The sequence below is a fragment of the Pungitius pungitius genome, chromosome 5 (genome assembly GCF_949316345.1).
Source record: "Pungitius pungitius chromosome 5, fPunPun2.1, whole genome shotgun sequence".
NCBI lineage: Eukaryota > Metazoa > Chordata > Actinopteri > Perciformes > Gasterosteidae > Pungitius > Pungitius pungitius.
Genome location: NC_084904.1, coordinates 12,019,194 through 12,041,460, shown reverse-complemented (window position 1 = coordinate 12,041,460; position 22,267 = coordinate 12,019,194). Strand labels below are relative to the sequence as shown.

Here is a 22,267-nt window from a genome sequence, read left to right as displayed (position 1 = left end):
TCTTGGAGACATCAAAACTAAATATTGGAGTTCTCTTCGAGCAGGATATGTCCTTCAACTCTCATATAAAGAAGACTTCAAGAACTGCCTTTTTTCATCTATGTAATATATCGAAAATCAGAAACTTCCTGTCTCAAAGTGATGCAGAAAAACTAGTTCATGCATTTGTTACTTCTAGACTGGATTACTGTAATTCTTTGTTATCAGGCTGCTCTTGTAAATCGCTTAAACCTTTCCAGCTGATTCAGAATGCTGCAGCACGTGTATTAACAAGAATTAAGAAATGGGATCATATAACTCCTGTGTTAACTTCTCTGTACTGGCTTCCTGTTAAATAAAGAATATAATTTAAGGTACTTCTCCTCACCTACAAGGCACTTGTAAAATATTTTAGAATATATTATATTATACTGTATATACAACACACGTATACTGTATATGTACTGTCTGTAGTAAGTGTAAATAAGAAGGTCAAAGTCATTAAGATGAATGGAGAATTGTTTTCCATTCATCATAGTGTTTTCATATGATGGTTTGTGTGTGTCATTTGAAAACAAAATACAATTTTGAGAAGAAATTACATTGTTTTGAATGTAAAGTTTCATTTTGTTTTTGAGTATTGAGGGGTTTTGCCCATTGTGTGTGTGTGTTTTTTGATTTGTGTGTAGAGTTCTGAGAGTATGGGGCATGCTTTAAGATAATGTGTCAAAGAAAAACTGTAAATTCAATAAAATTATTTTTAAAAGTGTGTGTGATTTTTGTGGGGTTCATACAGTGCGTTATCTCGCTAGATGCAGTGACTTCATGGAATCCACTTCCGCTTCCGGGTGTTATGACCGCAGAGAAGTTAATATTGTCTCCCAGGACGTGATTCTCACCCAGTATCAAGGCAGACATGAAGGTAATTTATTCCACGGTTTGATGGCGGGGGTACACGCCTTGGTTAATGTCGAGAGTAAAGAAAGTCGCATTTCTCTGTAATGAAATGCCCGATTGTGGGTTTAAGTGTTCCTGGTTTGCGTTACCATAGAAACAGAGAGGGCGGTCTCAGAGTCCGTTCCCTGCGATAAAGTTTGGAAAACGAGTTCAAGTTGACAAACGTATTTTTGAACACTACAAAGAGCAATAAACTGCAGGAGCTGGATTCACAGACAAAATCAATCCGGGCGGACATTGTGAAAAGACGTTCATGTGCGCGTGAACAGCAGATCGATCGGTGTGATGGCTGACGGATTCTCGCGCGACTGCAGCTCTTTCCTGTTTGAGATGCAGAAGAAACGCCGTGAAGAGGAAGAGCTTAAAACAAAGACCGAGCAGCGCAGTCAGGTGCGGAAATGAGCTAACTGAGTTAGTTGACTTCTGACGTCACGTATCGCAGTGTGACGTGTGGTCCGTTAGTTCATTACTGATTACTCTATCTTTTGATACACTTATCCTCAGAAGACAAACTGTCCCCTTCCGAAGCTGCTATAATTTAATAGTATGTTTGTATATTTGAACAGTAAGGACAACATTGGGAACTAGTAACACGTACTATTTTGAAACCAGTGCTTTTGAAGGCTTGATGTAATAGATTATCATGCTGTAACGCTGAAAAAAAACAAAAGCTGTGGTTTCAAAGCGACGTGTTTTTCCTTGAGGGTCAGTATCAATTTAGATACTCTGCATGTACATCATACACTTATTATCGAGCTACTGTTGAACCTCTGCAATAAAACAAGTGCAAATGTTACTTCTTCAGATGTGACTTTCTGTCTTAATATGTGAGAATCAATACAAAATGAGTAGTAAGTAAGATAAAATAAGATGACCCTATTATCAGTTATCAGTCCCGCAGTTCTCTGGAAATAACTTTCACTGAGCGTGCATCAGTAATTTTTGCCTGCTTTGTGTGTTTTTGTGTAGATATTGGAGAGCTTGCAACAGCGTACACATGATTTGCAAGTGGAGATTAAGAAAGGGAGAGATTTGCGCTTAAGTTTTGATACGTTTCTGAAGGTACAGTAGAAGTTTGACCATTTGACACACTACTCATGTATAAGACTGTATGTAACTGTATTGGTTTTCAGTTTTATGGCTGGAACTGTTCAAAAACAGGTAAACTAATTCCCTACATCCCTGTCTCTGCAGGTAGAAGATGTTGATCGAGCTGCTGCAAAAGCAGAGAAGGAGAGGAAAGAGGTGCTTCAGCTGGATGCAGAGATAGAGAGGCTAAGGCTGGTGTACGCTGAGCTGATGGAGAGGAAACAGGAGCAACAGCGTCGGATACAAAGACACAGTGTATATTGGGACTTAATGGTGCGGGTGGTCAGGATGACTAAGGTACAACAATGACATTTGAAACTTAATGTAAATGTGTTTATCGTACATACGATTACCTGAACAGTAGGCTTAAACAGCATTACTTTGTGACACCTGGTCCTGTCTCTGCAGGTTAATTCATTATTTCAGAAAACTGCAATTATTGAGAAGAGGGGGTCATGGACCTTTTTTTGCCCTTGTAATGAAGTTGGATTTGTGAGCCACACCTTTTAACATTTGTGTGTTTTACAGTTTGATGATGTGCAGGAGCTCACGGGTCATATAGAGAGTCTTCTCCACTTCGAAGACCATTTCTGTAAGAGGGAGAATAAGGCGCATGAGCAGGTCGACCAGCTAAAAAAAACACTACTGACACTGGAGGACAATCATCGTTTGCGGCGGCTGCAGAAGAACAACCAGCTGTCCCAGCTCCAGACCGAGATAGAGAAGACGCGCTTTGAAGCTCTCTCATGGGTATCAGACACGGCTGTCATTCAAATGTTGCAAAAATACACTGCTGCCATCTTGTGTGAAATTCAGTTGTGCCTGTCTCCATACAGGACAGGAAGTGGAACCACATTCAGGAGACAGCAGCAAAGAAAACCCTCTTGCTGGGACGGATTAAGATGGCGACCCTTAACCTCTATGAAATGACTGATGACACAGTAGAAGAAGGCTATATGAATGACACAGAGATACAGCTTGATAAGGTTTGTACTTTGACACATCACGGATGGCGATGAGCACGAGACCGAAAACTAACAGCTTTTTTTATGCTGTTTCCTCTTTAGGTCCAGATGTTCATCCAGGAACATGAGAGCATAATGAAACAACATCAAACTCAATCACAGAAACATGATGGACGGTACAAAAAACACGTCAAAGTCCAAAAGGCACATTTCAACTAGCGCATCGCCGGGTACTTCTTCTGCTTCAATGTCTAGCTCCTCTTCTCACAAATGAATAATAACTGTGGACATGTGCCCACTCCGAACATACAGTACCATAATGCCCCCCTGTGGCCATGAGAGAACACGGCAACTTCCTCACCCAACAAATCAACAAGTCAATCCCCAGTGGTTCTCCAACTATTTCTTTCAAGCTCCCCTTTGATGATTTAGGAACATTGACAGACCCGCCCCTGAGTCATACCTTCTTTGTTTGGAAATAATTGCATTAGGATGTATAAACCTTATAAAATATCATTTTTTCTTTCTATGAACACATATTTACAACATATTTGCAATTGTATTTATTATTATTTTATTATTATTATGTACACCACCTTTGGGGGCGCGCCCCCCAGTTTGGGAACCATTACTTTACCTTATTATATCTGTTTTCGATTTAAAGTTAAGAGCTATGCTGGAGATTTGCCCAGGTCATTGATATCAATGTCTACAAGAATTACAAAGTTTAAACAACTTAGAAAGGAAAATAAATTCAAACATTTTTGAGTAGTTTGATATTGTCTGCTGCACCAAGACATCTGTCAAAATGTTTATCTCAAGAAATAGAAAACTATTTTTTTATCATGTGTTCTTCATACAAATCATAAATTCTATTTTAAATCAGGAAGTACTTTATTAATAACAACACATATATCACACACATATGGAATATAAACTCATGTTTTTTCTTTTTCATGAAAGATGAAAGCTATGGTGTTTCACTTTGTGGCACCAGAGTGAGACACTTGTCAGAGATTTCTTTTGTTTGTCATGCTTTTAGATTTTTTGGGCTTCTTGCTTTTACCCTTGTTCTTTAAGGATTTACGAGTGCTGTAGCCTCTCCAACAGGCTTGAATTAAAATGGCAGCTTTGGTCTTCAACTCCAGTTCCCTTATCTCCTCCTTTCTCTTCTCCTCTGCCAGCCGACGCTTCTCCTGGATCTGGTTATACTCCACCTCCAGGGCAGAAAAGGCTTTCGCCAGGCTCTTCAGCTGCGCCTCCTCCCTTTCGTTTTCCATTTGATTCAACTCTAGGTTAGCCTGAGAAAAGTAATGGTGTTATTTATGGTATCAAAAAGTAAGACAGTCAACTTAAACAAAAACAGGCCCAATCTCTAGGCATTTATGGTCGTTTTTATTATATGTAAATAAATAGGTACAAGTACTCCAATGCCTTGCTGAATAAAATGGACCAAAACCAATTAAATAGGTCATATGAAACAATGCAGGTGTTCCCTTGTAACAGATTTCTAACAAAGTAAAAATGACTAACATCAGCTTCTCCATTGTGCAGATTGTCTGTTTTAAATTATGTTTTAGAGCAGGATGATACATGAACTCTTATAGTTTAAAAAGTATGCAGAGACTGATGAAAGAACATTAGGTAACATAAGTAATGTGAGATGATGAACAACAGACGGCCTGGTTAAACACCTTGAAAAGAGCCTCATTAGGCAGACAAACTATAGTGTCCAGAGAATACACACTTAGTTTGTTACCTGGGTTTCTTCTATTTCATCATCAAAGGATTGGATCAAGTGTTCAATTATTTTCTCCACCCTTTGATTTTTCTACCAAGGGAAAAACATTATGTAAATAGCAACACAGGTTTTAAGGTAAAGGAAACCTGATACTACATTCACTTGGAAATGAAATTATACCCAAAACTCACATTTTGGATTCCTTTCTCTACCTTCTTGTTTTCAAGGACTGAACTGTTGAGCTCACTGTTCAATTGATCAATCTCCTGTTGTATACGAATTTGCTTGATCTTTGACAAATTGTCATGTGACTGGAACTGCTTCTTGGCAAGAAGTGACACATCCAATTCTTCTCCACTGTTCACTTTCAGAGAATTCTGGAAATGTTCTATATCATCATTATTCTGAATAATCTGTGATACAAACAGAAAGATAAAGTAGGGAAATGGTCAGGAAAAGATCATATAAAGGGTTAAAGAATAACAAAATCTAAACAAAACAAAATTCTTGTAGCCACATTCAAGCAAGCTATACATGTGGTAGACGTCTCTTGTATAGAGATGGTCTTTTCATTGAATTGGGTAAGTCACCTTTGCATCGATTATCTTTGTGTATGTGGCTAATTCTTCTTCTTCTTCTTGAACTAGCTCCTCCATTGGGTTGGGGGATGAGGACGCCTGCTCCTGGAGAATATGCCGTAGTTCCTCATCGAGACTGGTCTGCAGCTTTTCTACCACATTGCTGTGAAACTTCTCAAGCCCTTTAATTAGCATGAACTGATTTTCATCTAGTTGTAGATGCCCCCGCTCTGCCCCCAAACCCCAAATGGCATCTGGATGGGCTCGTGCAGCCCTGAGCAGGTCCCTGACAGAGTTCTTGACCTCCTTTATAAGCAGCAAACTTGCTTCTCCATCTGACTCCTGCTTCAGGTGATCAAGTGCCTCCAGTCTGTCAATTAATATTTGATGCTCTCTAATTGCACGACTCAATTCCTTGTCTCCATTTCCGGACACACTGTTTAACGCGATGACTGCAGGCAGATCAGTTGCAATCTCAATTCGACGGATGGTGTTTTCCAAAATGCTTGAGATGCATTGAGCCTCGTGAGAGAGCAACTCCTTCTGTGAGACGTCATGGTTGTTTTGAGAATCTTCTGATTGAGTCTTTGTCATTTCAAACATTGATGTCCCATTTGCAGACATTATGTCACTGGCTGGCAGGAAAACAGATAAACATAACAAAAGATGAATGTTGGAACATATACATAAGTTATATATAACGTTGTGGCCTACTGTAGGTTTGTGAGGTTACTTACTTTAGCCTGTGTTGAATTAGACGGAAGTTAAATAACATTAATAAGCTACAGTTTCCTGGCGAGAAAGAAGCGGGTGTTTGCTTTTGTTATCTTCTCTGTTGCTAAGATACCACTAATGCGGATGAGAGAATAAAATCACTGGGACATAATTCAGATGTCCTGTGAGTGATTTGATATGAACGGATGCATGTATCAGTAACTGTAGTGAATAACTGCACGATTGCATTAATAATAAGGTAATGTGACAGGTGTTTTACAAAATCATTATAGATCCATTGAGTTTTATTTTGAAAGTGACAACGTTCACTCAGCCTGCCGCAAATCGCTTTAGTGTCGTGAATGTTTGTTGATCCAGCAATAACCGCATAGTTTAGCTTTCGAAGTATAGTTAAGTGTCCAGGCATTGTTGCCCACGGAACGACTAACAAAGATATACACCTGGGTGCTTTAAGTCTCAGGTTAAAGGTGACCAGAACACGCGAAACCTCCCCGTTATCGGCGATGAAACCGTAATGGACGCGCACCGGGAGTCTCGGCTGGTTGGCCCGAGGGACGGCGGACCGGTTGATTCGGGGGTACATGTCGTTTGTGACAGCACGAACACCAACTCTGCAACCCACCGAGCTTGTCCCCGTCACGTCACTTAGAAAAACCCGGTTGTTTCCCGTTTTGCTAGTTTTACCAGAGTATCGTTAGCTTTTCGCCCCACTTAGCACGGGCTGAGAAGTGCACGGGGCGCTATTAACTAACGGTTTAGCGGCAGCTTCGAGCGGACAAGATGTGCAGTCGCCTTTCAGCTTCCGCGTTAAGCCGTGCGCTCATCTAGCTGGCGAGTAGCTTGGACTTCCTACATCGATACACCAGGGCTGAACGCAGCCTGTCCGCTGTTATGGAGTCTGACGACGACGTGCCGCTGATCTTGACCTGGGATGACGCCAACAGCGGTCTGCTCAACGAGGACGCTGAGCGGGGGGACGAAAGTAAGTCCTCGCGATAGATATTTATGGCCGAGCAAAGACTGTGGACATCGGTTGTACATCGCATGTCACGATTTGCACAATCAAAGCCAAAATGGGAGCAAATGCACAGCTGAGACTAATGCAGTCTAATATTAACAGGCTTTGGAGTGTATCCCTCCGCATGACGTTCATAACGCTCCTATTTTTTTTTCAACCGTGGAGTAATTGTAAAATATTTAGTTTGTGGTGCAAGTGAACTGTATTCTTTTAATATATGTTTCTAATTGTTCGTATACCCTCATTCCCATGGAGGTGGACACCATCACAGCAAACTGCAGCCTTCAAACTGACTCCCATGAGTCAACTTCTCTCTAAAACACTTTACACTAAAATGATGAAGCAACCTGTGTCGGCAGCTTGGTGATTTATTCCATACGAGGCGTGCATTCTGCTTTTTGGGCCTCACACAGCACTGTTTTGGTGTTTATACAACTTTATATTGTTGTTGAAGAGTGTTCAGTCATTTTGTACATGATGCATGAGTATATTTTGTGATATGGAGGTAATGCTCGTCTACTCACCGGATGGCCACTGAGCCGTCTGAAGATGTTGATGGCTGTGAGATGCCTACATGCAGCACGTCTAGGCCACGCTGCGATACTGCGTGTGCTCTACGTATGGTTATCCATGCATCCACTAAACATAGTAATCCGGCTGCCTTTGTATATGAGCTACAAAATGACCCATCAGAGAAACTGCTGCCTCAGCGGACTGGTGCCCCCCCCCCCTCCCTGAGCCCCTCCCCGGTGCTTGTGTGTGTGTGTGTGTGTGTGTGTGTGTGTGTACCGTGTGTGTAAGTGTGTCTGTGTTCCTGAGCGTACTGGATACTTTTCTGTGGCCCTCGAGATGAACAGGAAGAGGAGAGGCGTTTTCTTTCCCTCTGGATATTCGGGAATAGTGGACCAGGAGGAAGTGTCCCACTGTTCTTGCTGATTGCTGTTTGAAAAGAGAGAGTTTGGACCAGGACACGGGACCAGATGGTTTTATTGAATCACATCAGTGAGAAACACTCGCTTGGATAAAAGTGTTGGGTCCACTTTTACTGCTGATGGTCAAGACTACCACAAAACTAGATTTTATTTGTCCCCGGAGAAACGGTCTTGACTGCTGAGCATGTTTGTGTTTCTGTGAGCCCGACCCCACGTTGTTTTTGACCGGGTCTCTGAACATGTTATTGTTCTCAAACAAATGAGGGGTTGGAGTGGCACATGACAGACACACAGGCGCTGGATGGAATTTGATCTTCACACTTCAGCACAATCGACTGCCGTCATGGTGTAAAGCAACAATCTGCGACTGCCTTTCACAGATTTCACCTGGTCTCCACAACGTTTTCTTCCGTAGCGTCGTGCTTGAAGCAGAAACCGCTTGATGGAAGAGTGACACGATCCACTCACACAGGACTAAACTGTGGAGCTGCCAGTAAACACGCAGTGTGACTTGTTTTTGAGAGATCTGTAATTTATGTTTGTTAGATGTTACTGTGTTAATCTGGATTCAGTTTTTTGAGTTCTATTCTGAGTTGTTTTTACAGACATTTTGTCGTGCTCCAGTATCTGTGTCATTTAATAGTCATTACCGAATTCTGCAGTAGGCTTTACAGTAGCACTCTGCTTCCTCAGTGTTCTCCGATATCTAGATGTCGTCTCTCTCCCTCCATTCTAGCACATGATTAATTCCTTTAGTGGCTTTTCTCTCTTGTTTCTGTATCCTGTCTGTAGAAGGAACGGGGACGTAATAGACAATGTGGTATTAGTGCTAACACAACATTTTTTTTACTGACCGGAGTCAAAGTGCAAAATCCATCCTAGCCATCCTGTGTGTGTGAGTCTTTAGGGTGTCACTCGTTACAAGCAACTTTAAAGTTGTTCTTTAAAAAAAAAACGACACCATTTGTCAAAGAAGTACTAAGATTCATAAGCATTGTCAAATGTTTGGCATGGTGTTCTGTCTCCAGTGTCACTTTGATCCCTCAGTTTGAGCTGAATATTTTTGAATCTGTGAGGACTCACCTCTGGAGGGCCAGAGTGGGATGTTTGGCCAAATGTATCTCCAGATGTGTGTAGGTGTTGGAACAACACCAGGGCACTGTGGATGACCCCAATACACACACACGCACACTTGTGTTGTGGACTTCAGTGAGCTTGGTTCTTCTTCTCACAGCTGGTGTACAGAGACAAATCCAGACCCACCAATGGAGTGTGTATGTGTACAGGCAGATGGTTGCCATGAAGATCAGACCCACACTGGGAGTCCAGTATTGCTCTCCTCCTATGCCTTACAGTTAGAACTAGACTGCTTTGGTAGGCCCATACGTGTGTGTGTGTGTGTGTGTTACAAAAGGATGGAGATTTTCATTTTGTTGTTGTCATCCACATTAAGGCTGTATCACAAAATTGGAACCTTTGTGTTGAACGTGTTGTCTTTCAGATGGAGGAAGCGGCAATTATGACATGGTGAACAATGCTGTGATCTCAACACCTGGGCCCCAAAACCACAGAGCCCAAAATGTGTCCTTACGCCAAAGCTGGGAGATGAACTACCAAGAAGCAGCCATCTACCTGCAGGTATTTACAAGAAATGGATTTTGGATTAATTTTTTTGTCATTAAAATTATTTTTTAATTTTAACATATTAACTTAAAGCATGCTACACTTTGGACATTAGACACATGGACTTTGAAAGGGATTATTTGTATCTGTTGTTACATTTGTCTTTTTTCCTTTTGTGGGTTTTGACAGCTTCTCTCCACACAGCACTTTATTTTTTGTCAGGTCAAAGTCAACTGGTCACTTCTTCCTCCAACCAGTATGTCATATCTGTTATGTTAATGCACTGTTTCTCGGACCAACGCTCCACAGCGGTGGGACATTTTAATTGACAGGTTTCAAAACCAATTAATAAAGTGAAAAATACTAATTAACGTGATTTAAGTGGGTCCTTTAAATTTCCCCCACAGGAGGGCGAGAACAATGATAAGTTCTTCACCCACCCTCGAAACCCAAAGGCGCTTGCGGCGTACCTGTTTGCACACAACCACCTGTTCTACATGATGGAGTTGCTGACGGGCCTGCTGCTGATGATGCTGTCGCTGTGCGAAGCTCCGGCTGTGCCTTCACTGCGCCTGGACGTCTATGTGAGAACACACACACACACACACACACACACACAAGCTCGTACCCACGGTTTGCTGTAAAAGTACCTGTGTATCTGATACCTGTGCAGGTCCACGCCACTCTGGAGCTGCTTGCTTTGGTTATGGTGGCATTTGAGCTCTGCATGAAACTCCGCTGGTTAGGGTTCCACACCTTCATACGACACAAGAGGACGATGGTGAAGGTAACTGACCTGCGATGGGTACTTCCTGAAGGCCCGCTGGATGCTTGCTCTCACAGGGTCTGGTCCAATGAGGGACGGCAGGTTGGGATTCAGCCTCAGTTGCCGCATACTGTTCTGTGTCTCTGCCCCTTGTTCAGGCGTGTGTGTTGCTGCTACAGTTCGTGGAGGCCATAGTGGTTCTCATCAGACAGACGTCTCACGTGAGAGTGACCAGAGCTCTCAGACCTATTTTTCTGGTGGATTGTAGATACTGTGGTGCTGTGCGCAGGTACATAATGGCTAAAACAAACATACAGACTTGTAATCAGCTAAAAGTTTTGGTTTGGAATATTTGACTATTATTTTTTGTGTGATTTAAACCCACTCCTTAATATACTGATTGTACTGTTAAAAGAATTCATCACAGACCAGGTTTATTTTATCCAATCAGAAACTTGCGTCAGATCTTCCAGTCTCTTCCACCGTTCATTGACATCCTCCTACTCCTACTCTTCTTCATGGTTATATTTGCTATCTTGGGTAAGAGAGCTTATCACATTCCTGTATATTAAAGGCGGGTTATTCTTTTTGGTCCCCTTTTTTTTACAGAAAATGATATCATAGTTTTTAGAACAGGGTTTGCTGTTATTATAAACTATTGTTGTGTTCTCCCAGGTTTCTGCCTCTTCTCCCCAAACACCGCTGACCCGGTACGTTGAATTTATAGTGCCTTTGTGTCTTTTAAAACTTTTAACTTTCTTGTGTGGTCGGACTCCTTGAAATAAACCGTCTCCTCTCGCCACAGTACTTCAGCACACTGGAGAACAGCCTCGTCAGTCTGTTTGTTCTGGTGACCACAGCAAAGTAATGTTCAGTTTTCCATTTCATATAACACAACGCAAGCAATACATGTAAATGTAAGCTCTTTACTTTTGTATCTTATGACTTGTGTACCACATGCTTCCTTCTTTCTGGTAGTTTCCCTGATGTGATGATGCCAGCGTACTCCAAGAATCGCTGGTCGTGTGTTTTCTTCATTGTGTACCTCTCCATAGAGCTCTACTTTGTCATGAACCTGGTAAAAATAGGCTTGTTTTCACCACTTCTAACATTTCATTCCTATTACAAATGGACATGGCGTGCAGTCGACCCTTTTGTGCGACCACTCATCCCCCCTCTCTCCTCTGTCCCCCTTCAGCTCTTGGCAGTGGTCTTCGATACATTTAATGATGTTGAGAAGATGAAGTTCAAATCTCTTTTACTTCACAAACGCTCTGCTATTGACCACGCCTTTCAACTGTTAGTTAGCCGGCAGGTACAAGCTCACTGTTTCATGTATTTTTATATAAGTTTGGTGCTAATTCATTTTTTTCATACAAAGCCCTTGCGATGATTAATTTGTGTTGCTGCTGTTTTCTTTCCAGAGGCCCATGGGTGTGTCACTGAAACAGTTTGATGGTCTGATGCGATTCTACAGACCACGAATGTCTGCAAGAGACCGCTTCCTCACATATAAAGCTCTTAACACCTCCGGGGCTCCCATGCTCAGGTATCAACCTGACACACAGGATTTTTGTAATCCTTCTGTATATAATTGCATTATCTAATTTTCTGTTTATTCTGCTAAAGTCTTCAGGACTTTTACAAATTCTATGAGGTCACTGGCCTCAAATGGAAGGTACGTATCTTTACTCTTTATTTGTACTGTGTAGTTACAATTGACTCCATTTTGTGTCCCTTTAGTGTTAATGTACTGAATGCGTGTGTTTTTAGGCCCGACGCAGTGGAGAACATTGGTTTGATGACCTTCCTCACACGAGCTTCCTCATTTTTAAAGGCAAGTTCTCTTTTGTTATTTTGTTTTTACCAGACGAAACAAATCTTCTCCTTGAATCCATATTCTCAGTGCATTCTTCTCTATTTCATAAGGTGTCAACCTACTTGTGAAGTCCAAGGCCTTCCAATACGCCATGTGTAAGTCACTCTCCCTGCTGTCCTCACACATACACGGTCCGAGTGTCTCATCGTAAACCTTTTAACCTCTTCTCCGGGCTACAGATGTGGTGGTGGCCATTAATGGTGTTTGGATTCTCGTGGAGACGTACACGCTGAATAGTAAGCTCTTTCCTGTTGACCTTAGGGTGTGTCACTGAAGGAATGGGTTTTTGCACTAAAGATTTCTCACCTTTCTGTCTTCGTGCAGGTGGATTTTCCTGGTCCAGATTTGTACCCTGGAGTTACATTGTCTTTCTGACCAGTGAGTAGGTCATATGCTGGCTCCCTCTCACATAGAAAATCATCATTTGCTGTAAAACTGCTTGTTTTTGTGCACTTTTACCAGTATTAACTCTGCCTCTGTCCTTCCACTTTTAGTTTATGGTGTAGAGGTGTTATTGAAAATAACTGGTTTGGGGCCAATGGCTTATTTCAGCTCTGGGTGGAATCTGTGAGTAATAACTTGGATCCTGGGTTGATTGATTGACACATTGAATATGGTACTTGTGGGAACATAAGACTCGATCCATCCATAACACAACAACATCCAGTTTGTACATTTGGATTCAGTACTCTGACCCAAAAAGGCAGGGTTGGTAATCTGTAAAAACATTGACAATATATTTGTTGAAATTTAGATTACATTCTGACACAAATCAATACATTTGAGTGCTCTGACAAAGATAGAAATGAAATTCAGTATCTTTATCTATCCAGAATTTAAAATTTGGGACTAATTTCTTTGGAGGAGGCCTGAAGAGACGTGATGTCATCGTGGTCGACTCTCGCTAGTATTTGCAACGCTTGGAGGTGCTGTTGCTATTCGCTCCTTTAATGTGAGCCAGTTGTCACAACTCAGCTATTGTTTGTTTTTTTCCTTTCAAGATTATCAACCCTACCTTTAACGTGACTTTTCTGAAAAATTCAACCAAAACAAAAATGTATTTCAACATGTAAACAGTTTTTGGTTTTAATCTTCACTGTGCCTGTCTGTGCAGGTTTGATTTCTCAGTGACAGTGTTCGCCTTCCTGGGCCTGATTGCTCTTGCCTTCGATATGGAGCCATTTTACTTTATTGTTGTTCTCAGGCCATTTCAGCTGCTCCGGTATACTTTTATTTCTTACTCTTAAGAGCATAATTAACATGTACTTATGTTTTACTTTTTGGGTTGAAAATGTGATCTGTTGTCTTTCCCAGGTTGTTTAAGATAAAGCAGAGATACCGTAACGTGTTGGACACCATGTTTGAGCTCTTCCCCAGGATGGCAAGTCTGGGGTTGACCTTGATCATCTTCTACTACTCCTTTGCAATTGTTGGGATGGAGTTTTTTGCCGACGTGGTTTATCCCAACTGCTGCAAGTGAGTTACACAATTCTCTTTATTTGGGGTTTGGTATGTATTGGCATTGACTCTAATCATTTACAATTTCGTGTACCTTTGGCACAAGATGATTAATTATGTTATCTCACTTAATCAAGTTCTTTCTTTCTCAGCACCAGTACAGTGGCAGACTCTTACAAACAGATAAACGTCACCTATGGAAACAAAACAGTGTTGGAAGAAGGATACTATTATCTCAATAACTTCAACAACATTCTAAGCAGCTTCGGTAATTCCTTTTTATTTTTTAAATAAGGCTATAAATGACCAGAAAATAATGTTATATATAAATAAAATAGTATAGTCAGTATTTTTTAACGCTTTTTATATATATAAAAATCCTAATTTTATACTATTATTAACACTTTTGTGACATTCCATACTTTTTCTGAAGACACTATTCTATGACATACTCTTCCTTATACAAACTTTGTTCTGGTTTTATGAAAAACCTACGTACTTTTGTACAAAATGTTCAACATACTATACTATGACTCATTTGTGACTTTTTTGTAATGCTATACTATGACTTTTTAATGATCATGTTGATTTATTTATATTTTTACCCCCAGTGACTCTGTTTGAACTGACTGTGGTCAATAACTGGTACATTACCATGGTAAGGTCATTATCCCTCGTCTTTCATCAGTCACTACCTTATCAGTGCTGTGATACTGTTCTACTGATGCTGCGTTTACTGTCCTTCAGGAAGGTGTAACTTCCATGACAACCCACTGGAGCCGGCTCTACTTCATGACCTTTTACATAGTTACCATGGTGAGTTTTGTGCAACCATGTGTGTTTTTGATTATATGCCCTGTATTTCTGATTCCATCTGTGCATTAATGCTGTTAATCTCATATCTCCAGGTGGTGATGACCATCATCGTAGCGTTCATTTTGGATGCTTTTGTGTTTCGTATGAACTACAGCCGCAAGAACAGGGAACCAGTGGAAAACCCAGAAGGTGGGTTTGAGTGTGTGTGTGTGTATATTTTACATTTAGCTCTTCAGAACTAAAGCCTTTATTTATTCTTGAATTGTTGTAATATTTCTTAAACAAATACTCAAACTGTTTATTTGACTGTTATTTGGCTGCCAGTACTGAACAGAACCGTGTAAAGTTTAATGAGCTCTGCAGCGCTTCATTTTAACGGCTGCATTTGCACATGCTCTAGATGAGAACGGGATCGTGTTTGAAGTAGAGGTGAGTCGGGATGAAGCTCTGACCACTCTGGAGCTGTACAAGCAGACCTGCCCGGGACTGTCCTCCCTCAACTCCTTACAGGGAGTCCTACAAACTATGGACCGAGGAGGGGTAAGACAACATGCAGACAGTAAACTCTTGTTCCTCTGCTCTTCACATGAAATGAAACTGATCCACTTTTGTTGTGCATAGCACTCGTCTCTGGTGTACCTAGGTCGCAGGTCTAGGACGAAGAGCGACCTCAGCATGAAAATGTACGAGGAGGAGATACAGGTAAGAAAGCAAATGCATCTTTCTGAATGAATGCCATGTCAGTTGTTGGTCTGTCGCTACCTCCTCACTTTTGGCCCGTTCCCTTTTAGCACGAGTGGTATACCGAGTATTCAAGGGAAAACCTGGCCGAGCAAGAGCAGCGCCTGGAGCAGGATCTGGATAGTCCAGTGTCCCACCCGTCTTCCTTCCCAGAGCCTCAGCTCAACTCACAGACTGGACCTCACAGTGTCAACTAATGCAAGCAGTTCTTCACAACTCATCACAATCTCAGCATTTTTAAATGCAAATAAACCCCATTACTCCAGGTCTTCCCCAATTCTCCACGAGTTTACCACTGAGGAAAACTGGTACGTGAGAAGGTGAGATGACGACGATGACTCCCTCCTTGGAAACGTCACTATGGACAGTACGACTGCAGTGCAGATCTGTTGCTCGACCAGTAAAGCTTAATTTTTCTGGGCCTATTTTAGGGAGCCTGTAGTACTACGGTATGTTGTATGTATCCTGCCGTAGGCCACTTGTGAGTTTCTGTAACATTGTAATACTTCAACATGATGTTTTAGGGGATTTCTGTTTAATAACACTACATTTAATTTATAAAACCAAAAGTATAAACACTCCTTTTAGCTCACCCCCGCAAAACTATTAGTGTAACGCCTAACTATTGTCTCAACTGATTCAAAGTGTTTCAATTTTATAACATTTGTTCTTCAGTAATGTATTATGGTGAGTTAAGGGATTCCAAAAATAAAATGTCTTCAATTGTCAAGTGCATATACGTATTTTTGCTGTACTATTATACTGCTGGTAACAGCTTATTTACAATGTATAATTTAACAAAGACAAATACCATTACTACCACCTGTTCAAACAAATACCAAACCAAAAATTATTTAATGCCCTAGATGCAGCTTTGTACAAGATTATTTTAACATGTTTTACAGTACATTCAATTCTTTCACATTGTATACATTTCTACAACCTGTGTTTTCCCTCTGACCTCACAAAGTGCCGTCTCACATCCAGTCAGCACAAACAGGAAGTTGAATAAAGAGTGAAAGTTTCAGCTCTCCCTGAGCAAAGAAGTCTTTGTCTTTCATTTGCCTTACAAGCAAAACGTACTCTTGATAATTGTAAAAAATAGTGTATTAAAATGATGCATAGAAGAGGGTGAAGTTCCTTTCTGGTGTGTCATTTTGTTTCACGGTAAGAGGTCCCACATGTCAGACAAGTTTGAGATTGAAATCTACCCAAAGTGGATCAGACCAAACTCTGTGAGCAGTGCAATGAGAAGGAAGATGGTGTAGAAGACGATGAGGAAGATTCCATAGCGTCGATCCAAGTGGAATCGGCTCAGTGGAACAATGACGAAGGAAAGAACCAAAGACAAACCCAGAGATCCTGCGAGAACCCAAGTCAGTAAACCCTGTGATTCAAACTGAGGAAGGGACAAATAGGCATCAATGTACATTAGTTTTTAAAACAGTCAATTTGACACTACTATATTTCTCTGAACCTTTAAACAGAATATCTAACTCTTGATTTGAATATGTGAGATGATTACCTGCACGCCAGAATCCGTTTTAATCATTTGCAGCAGACATCCTATACCCACTCCAAACAACATATCTAAAGAAAAGAGTCAAGGACAATTCATAAACTGCAGCTGTCGTACATATTATACTGAAACATATTCTCTTATAAAAACAAGGATACTGAAAATGATGCCTCCAAAGCAGGCAGCAATGGCCATTCGTGGGTAACCCTGCCGGGCGATGGTGATGTCAGAGAAACAGTCTGAGGAAGAGATATGCATACAGATGAGGTGCTGAAGATTTCAATAGCAAGTATATATTTACCAAAAAATATTTTATTGGCTTTTTAGGGACTTTCAAGCATAGAATACTACACATTTTTGAAATACTTTATGACTATGAATTTTTTTTTACATACATGACTTAAAAAAATACTAGACTGAATTGTTTTGGAACTTTTTACAATATTTACGGTTAATTTGACATAAAAATATTTTTTTATTTATTTTTGACTTTTCAAATATATACTCCAATACTTATTTGTGATGTTTTACTAACAAAATACTAAACTATGGCTTTTCTTTTACATATATAAATCAAGTAGTCTTTTGTGACTTTCAAATACTATGACTTCATTTGTCGCCTCATTTATCACATTTGTATATGTTTTGAATAAAAGGAATCAGTTTCACAAATACTACCTCCTATGCTGTTGCCCCAGGCCAAGAGAGTCAAGCCCAGCACAGTGTTGCTCAGACTCAGCACCACGCCGAGCATGTGCAGGAGACTGACCACCTCAGAGGCCGCTGCACTGATCAACACGGCACTCACCACGAAGCCCAACAGAGCAAATAGCTGCAGGGGCAAAAGGAACATTTGAAAATCTGGTAGCAAATTTTTTTTTGGAACAGTGATTATGATGCATATATACAGTATAAATTTTTAAGCTTTAAGGAGTCTATCGATTTGGTCCGGATTGGACAGATTGCATTACAGTTTTGTTAAGTCATTTTCCGTCTGCATTTGTGGTTTTTTAATACACACAAATACTTACTGTGTGATATCTGGGAGGACGGTCATTGGTGGTGCTGCAGAACACGATAGCAGACAAGAAAAGTCCCAAAAGAAGCATCAGCAGCCACAGAGGAAACTGCCCTTGGATCATATAATTTCCATCTAGACATCAAAGGAAATGAAATGTAGAGACTGTAAAATAAAATAAAGCAGTGTGCTGGTTTAACCATCTATTTAATGTGATTGTGGCGATATGCTGTGCTGCACTTACACATTCCAGACTGGAAGGTGAGCACACACACCAGAGGAGCCGTGATCAGATGGAAACAGTTCAGTGGGCGTCTCCAGTTCCTGTCTTCTTTATCGGGGTCAACCACAGGGATGCAGAGCAGCAACAGCACCTCTAAAGGTGTCTGGTGGGAGAGTTTTTTAAAGCTTCGCACTCTTGGTGCACTAACAACATTCCTTCAGACATTGAGCCGTTTTTCCACCACTGCCCCCACACACCTTCAGTACTTTAAAGACTCTCCAGCCCCATGATTTCCTCCTCCATTTCCTGTTGTCCACCGGGTTCAGAGAGCTTAGCAGGATCTGACTTGTGGACTCGGAGTAAGGCAGAAGCGGCCTGTACTCTGACTCTGAAACACACACACAAACACGCACAAGTGTATGTTAAGGACCTGATCACGCAGAACGATCCTGCCATTCTTTAGTTTACATGTGATTCATATACTCACCAAACTCCTGTTGGATGCTCCCTCCAGTCAGGCAGGGGATGTCTTCATAATCAGACAAGTCGGATGAGTCAAACTCATCTGCAAGGACAACAAGTATCACCACCGTCGATTATGACGTTTTGTTTTGTAATTTCCTTTGCGTGCGGATGTGTTTGTGCTTCTTACCTGGATTGTGTGCCACACTCTGAACACTGGAAGTCATTGAACGTTTCTGCCGGTTGTAGATGTACGCACTGATAATAACAGTCAATACATAAGCCACATAGAGACCCAGGTACCCTAGAAAAGGGAAATCAAGAACTGTGAAGCTTAACATGTCTTGAAGTGTGTGTTAAATACTAAGAGCTGAGAGTAAAAATGGATACATACACCGTATGCCAATGCTGTTTGTGAGGAAACGTTAAAAAATGTTTCAGCGTAGGGGATTAACAGAAAAGCATTGCTTTTTAGCTGCATTCTGGTCAGAAAACAGATGAGATTGAGAGTCTAACAGCGTGGATGTTGGCACCAGAACACACACCACCCTGGGAGGCTGCAAAGTCCTCTAGATTCTTGCGTAAGTAAACAAAAAATGTTTCAAATGTTTACCCAGTGTTTCTCCCAGTGCAGTGGTTCCTCTGAACAACATGAGGAAAGTCCAAAACACTGCCACCATGTAGAAGATGACATCACGCAGAAACGGACGGGAGGCCACAGCGAAAGGCTTCACCAGCGCCACGCTGCCTGCGACTACCGTGGTGACAAATATGCCAGCTCCTGTGTACGCGGGGAGGGAGAGAGAGAGCATACGGATAAAGGGCAACCGTGTTTTCATTTAAACAGCGAGGCTGTGAGAGCGCACCTACCAAACAAGGCCCCCACCGCCAGCCCGGCTGTGTGTGGGTGGGAGAAAGCTGCTATGGCGCTGAAGACGTCAGGAGCTCCGTTGCCAAGAGCCAGAAACGTCACACCCTCAACACACACACCAGTCAAGGCAAGCGCTTTTAAAAAAAAAAATCAAAAGGACTAAGCTCATTGAAGGGGAAGTGGCAAGATTAAGAGAAACGGAGAGAGGAACTGTCTCGGTGAATCATCCGTCTGATGGTTGGGGAGTATCATAAAGTGCATGTTGGTAAAGGATACAGCCACATTGTGAGTGAGGTGCAGACTGGTAGAGATGGCTGACAAGTTGGGACAGAAACTGTGAAGAAAAAGTGGAAAAAGTGAGAACGCAAAAGAAAAAACAGTTATAAAAAACATCTCTGAATTTCTACAAAAACAGTTTTCAATAATTCAGGTTATTTGATATGCAACAGTATACAGTATTAAAAAGTACAGCAGCTTCTCTACCATTCAGCTACTGTAGAGAATACTTGTGGTTGGGGTGAAAGAGCAGAAAAATCTGTACTTCCTTTGAGGAAATCTCAAAGGAAGTACACAACTCGAGTGAAACAATAATGAAAAACTTGACAGCCATGTGACTCTTCTACATGTGACCGTTAAGCAGAGCGCACTGTGGGCATAAATGCGTGTCTGTGAATGTGGGCTTCTGAACACGCACTGCATGGCTGATTGATCTAATCAATGAAAATGAGTGATTTAGGCTTGACGGCATGGCACACAAAAAGAAGAAGTACATATTGACCCTGGCAACATGAAAGACACTTACAACTTAGACGCTGCCAGTCCGAGAATGACGAATAGAAAAAGCAACCATATCATCTGAGGAGAAGCAGAATAAAGTTAAGGTGAGATTTCTTTAACACACATCATAAAATGTTTGGTACAAGTTGACCCTGATAAACTTGTTTTTGATCCCATTTTTAGAGTAACAGTTTGATTTGTTATGTTGCAAAGAGGACAAAGATTTACAATCTTACAAAAAAATGTAAAAAGTGAAATGACAGAAATTCCTTAATTTACAAAAGCAAACTAATCTTCCTCAAAAGATCAGTTGGTGCTGATCTGCAGTTTCGCTATGTCCACACTCAAACACACACACACACACACACACAGGGGTCTTACGCATAGAGTGATGGTGAGGGGTGTGAGGTTGGGAGGAAGCAGACAGAAGGCCACATGAAGGTAGTTAATGAAGCCATCTTCCATGTTACAGTCTGGTGTGTTTCTCACAAATGCGCAGCGGTCTGCAGCACTGAGGTTCATCACAAGGTCACACTGAACACACAAATAAAAGAGGAAAGATTGTTTTCCTGCTGGCATGTGCAAATGCATTAAATGATGTATATATACTTAAACAAACCAAACATTTGTTAAACATTCATATAGTCAAAGAATTGTGAAAGAGCAGGGCCAGAATAAAGTTTAAAGTCCAGCAGGGACAACCCATCACTCATTGTGTCCATCGTGTTGTAGTAAGTCTCCATCAAGGACAAAACACACAACAGACTGCATGTGGCAGCTTTGTAATATATTGCCCATAAACCAAGAAATTGCAAAGTAACTTAATCAAACATTAAAATGAACGAGGGATATATAATAGTGCTATAACGCGTTCCAACAACATTGCATAAAATGGCCTTATGCACCCAGGTACACTGAAAAATGGCTACAACAATGACAAAAACAAATGCTCACAAAGTAAACAATCAGTGGTCACTTCATTATCAGCTCAGCCATAAGTTCTACCTTCACAAGGAATAAGGTTGGATTTTGATTCAGGCTTATCGAGAGGTATTCATTTGATTGAGTTTTGTAGTTAGAAATTGTTTTGAATTGGACTGCTTTAATCACTAATGATAATGATGTGATCATTAATGATTTGATCATTAATGATAACCTCAATGAAAAAATACACTTTTAACAAATAAAGAAAAAAGACTCACGGCTCCTCTACAAGATATGACCATACCAAGTCAATATATGGAGCAATGAAGTTCATGCACAGTACCAGTCAAAAGTTTTGGGCACACTTTCTCAAAGTTTCGACTAGTACTGTAAATATGACCAACCAACACAAATATACAGTTTGTCAGCCCATGTTATGCTTCAGTGCTGAATATTCCAGCACTGCGGGTTTGGAACGACGTGATCTAAACATCTGCCCTGTTGTGAATATGCAAGCGTTACATTGAATAAAGCAGAAAAACGTGATTTATGGCTTGCTCTAAGCACGTGACACCCGGAAATCAGTTTAAAATCAAACTGGGCACAAATATTAAACCAGTCAACAGCTTGCGCGCACGCATACACATAACACATGATCACCAAATGTCCCTCCAACATGGCAACTACATGTCAAACATCACCGACCTTATCGTTGCTGTCTGGAAACATTTTCGTTTGTGTATCATTTAAAGAAGACCGCCCGGCTAATCCGACCACAGGCTGGTTCCCGAGGACATGCGAGCCCCAAGAGACGTGCTGGTGAACCGATAACACCAGCAGAAGGGACAGGACAGCAGCTGAAGACATGGTCCACTTTATCCGGGAGACAAGTTCATTCTGGATGACAGGACGGTGGTGGGTTGTTTTACTCCTGCAATCCGGAGCCTTCTGTTTAAACCGTATTGCAGAAAATGAATTAAAATCATTAAAATCCACTTCGTTATGTGGCTTTACGTCCAGCTAAACATTGATGGATTGTTTAAGTGTCTTTTAGTGACTGCTCGCCAGATTGTAATGTCCGTGTACATGTTGTACATTCTCGCCCCGAAACTCCACCTTCTGTTTTTCCAACCAACACACGGTGCATTCAGGGACTCCTCGTAAACTCAAAACTCCCCACAAGAGGAACCTAAAAA

The 22,267-nt window shown here is 41.2% G+C and overlaps 4 protein-coding genes across 8 annotated transcripts; 2 read left to right on the top strand and 2 right to left on the bottom strand.

The window, feature by feature from the left end:
* Nucleotides 1-769: 769 nt before the first annotated feature.
* On the top strand, nt 770-5,453 carry cfap73 (cilia and flagella associated protein 73). Of its 4 annotated transcripts, XR_009956243.1 has the most exons (8): nt 955-1,326; nt 1,906-1,998; nt 2,131-2,322; nt 2,554-2,775; nt 2,862-3,011; nt 3,093-3,220; nt 4,175-4,285; nt 5,379-5,453. XR_009956243.1 is itself a non-coding variant. In XM_037482122.2 (6 exons), exons 1-6 carry the CDS (start codon nt 896-898, stop codon nt 3,207-3,209), a joined length of 780 nt encoding a protein of 259 aa, XP_037338019.2. In that variant the 5' UTR covers nt 770-895; the 3' UTR covers nt 3,210-3,999. The 4 variants fall into 4 exon arrangements, 3 of the variants coding, with proteins under 3 accessions (XP_037338019.2, XP_037338020.2, XP_062418339.1); XM_037482122.2 differs by lacking the exons at nt 955-1,326; nt 4,175-4,285; nt 5,379-5,453 and adding an exon at nt 770-901 and having other exon boundaries at nt 3,093-3,999; XM_062562355.1 differs by lacking the exons at nt 4,175-4,285; nt 5,379-5,453 and having other exon boundaries at nt 956-1,326; nt 3,093-3,999.
* On the bottom strand, nt 4,001-7,749 carry LOC119224784 (dynein regulatory complex protein 10-like). 2 transcript variants are annotated; one of them, XM_037482117.2, is made up of 5 exons: nt 7,587-7,749; nt 5,322-5,944; nt 4,923-5,144; nt 4,750-4,821; nt 4,001-4,291 (listed from the first exon to the last, which is right to left on the bottom strand). In XM_037482117.2, exons 2-5 carry the CDS (start codon nt 5,931-5,933, stop codon nt 4,001-4,003), a joined length of 1,197 nt encoding a protein of 398 aa, XP_037338014.2. In that variant the 5' UTR covers nt 5,934-5,944; nt 7,587-7,749. The 2 variants fall into 2 exon arrangements, with proteins under 2 accessions (XP_037338014.2, XP_037338013.2); XM_037482116.2 differs by lacking the exon at nt 7,587-7,749 and adding an exon at nt 6,047-6,379.
* tpcn1 (two pore segment channel 1) lies at nt 6,373-16,323 on the top strand. Its single transcript, XM_037482115.2, has 26 exons — nt 6,373-7,026; nt 9,496-9,632; nt 10,025-10,201; nt 10,291-10,404; nt 10,542-10,672; nt 10,835-10,923; nt 11,059-11,093; nt 11,189-11,247; nt 11,362-11,461; nt 11,582-11,698; nt 11,808-11,932; nt 12,013-12,061; nt 12,157-12,220; nt 12,313-12,357; nt 12,442-12,498; nt 12,587-12,640; nt 12,757-12,829; nt 13,377-13,484; nt 13,577-13,738; nt 13,873-13,988; nt 14,332-14,378; nt 14,468-14,536; nt 14,629-14,725; nt 14,937-15,076; nt 15,158-15,238; nt 15,328-16,323. Exons 1-26 carry the CDS (start codon nt 6,936-6,938, stop codon nt 15,472-15,474), a joined length of 2,484 nt encoding a protein of 827 aa, XP_037338012.1. The 5' UTR covers nt 6,373-6,935; the 3' UTR covers nt 15,475-16,323.
* Nucleotides 16,324-16,400: 77 nt separating this feature from the next.
* Nucleotides 16,401-22,216, bottom strand: slc8b1 (solute carrier family 8 member B1). The gene is made up of 15 exons (XM_037482791.2): nt 21,777-22,216; nt 20,529-20,681; nt 20,173-20,225; nt 19,647-19,704; nt 19,370-19,475; nt 19,113-19,280; nt 18,690-18,803; nt 18,525-18,602; nt 18,295-18,425; nt 18,059-18,200; nt 17,828-17,949; nt 17,475-17,628; nt 16,955-17,035; nt 16,803-16,867; nt 16,401-16,676 (listed from the first exon to the last, which is right to left on the bottom strand). Exons 1-15 carry the CDS (start codon nt 21,936-21,938, stop codon nt 16,485-16,487), a joined length of 1,779 nt encoding a protein of 592 aa, XP_037338688.2. The 5' UTR covers nt 21,939-22,216; the 3' UTR covers nt 16,401-16,484.
* Nucleotides 22,217-22,267: the final 51 nt, after the last annotated feature.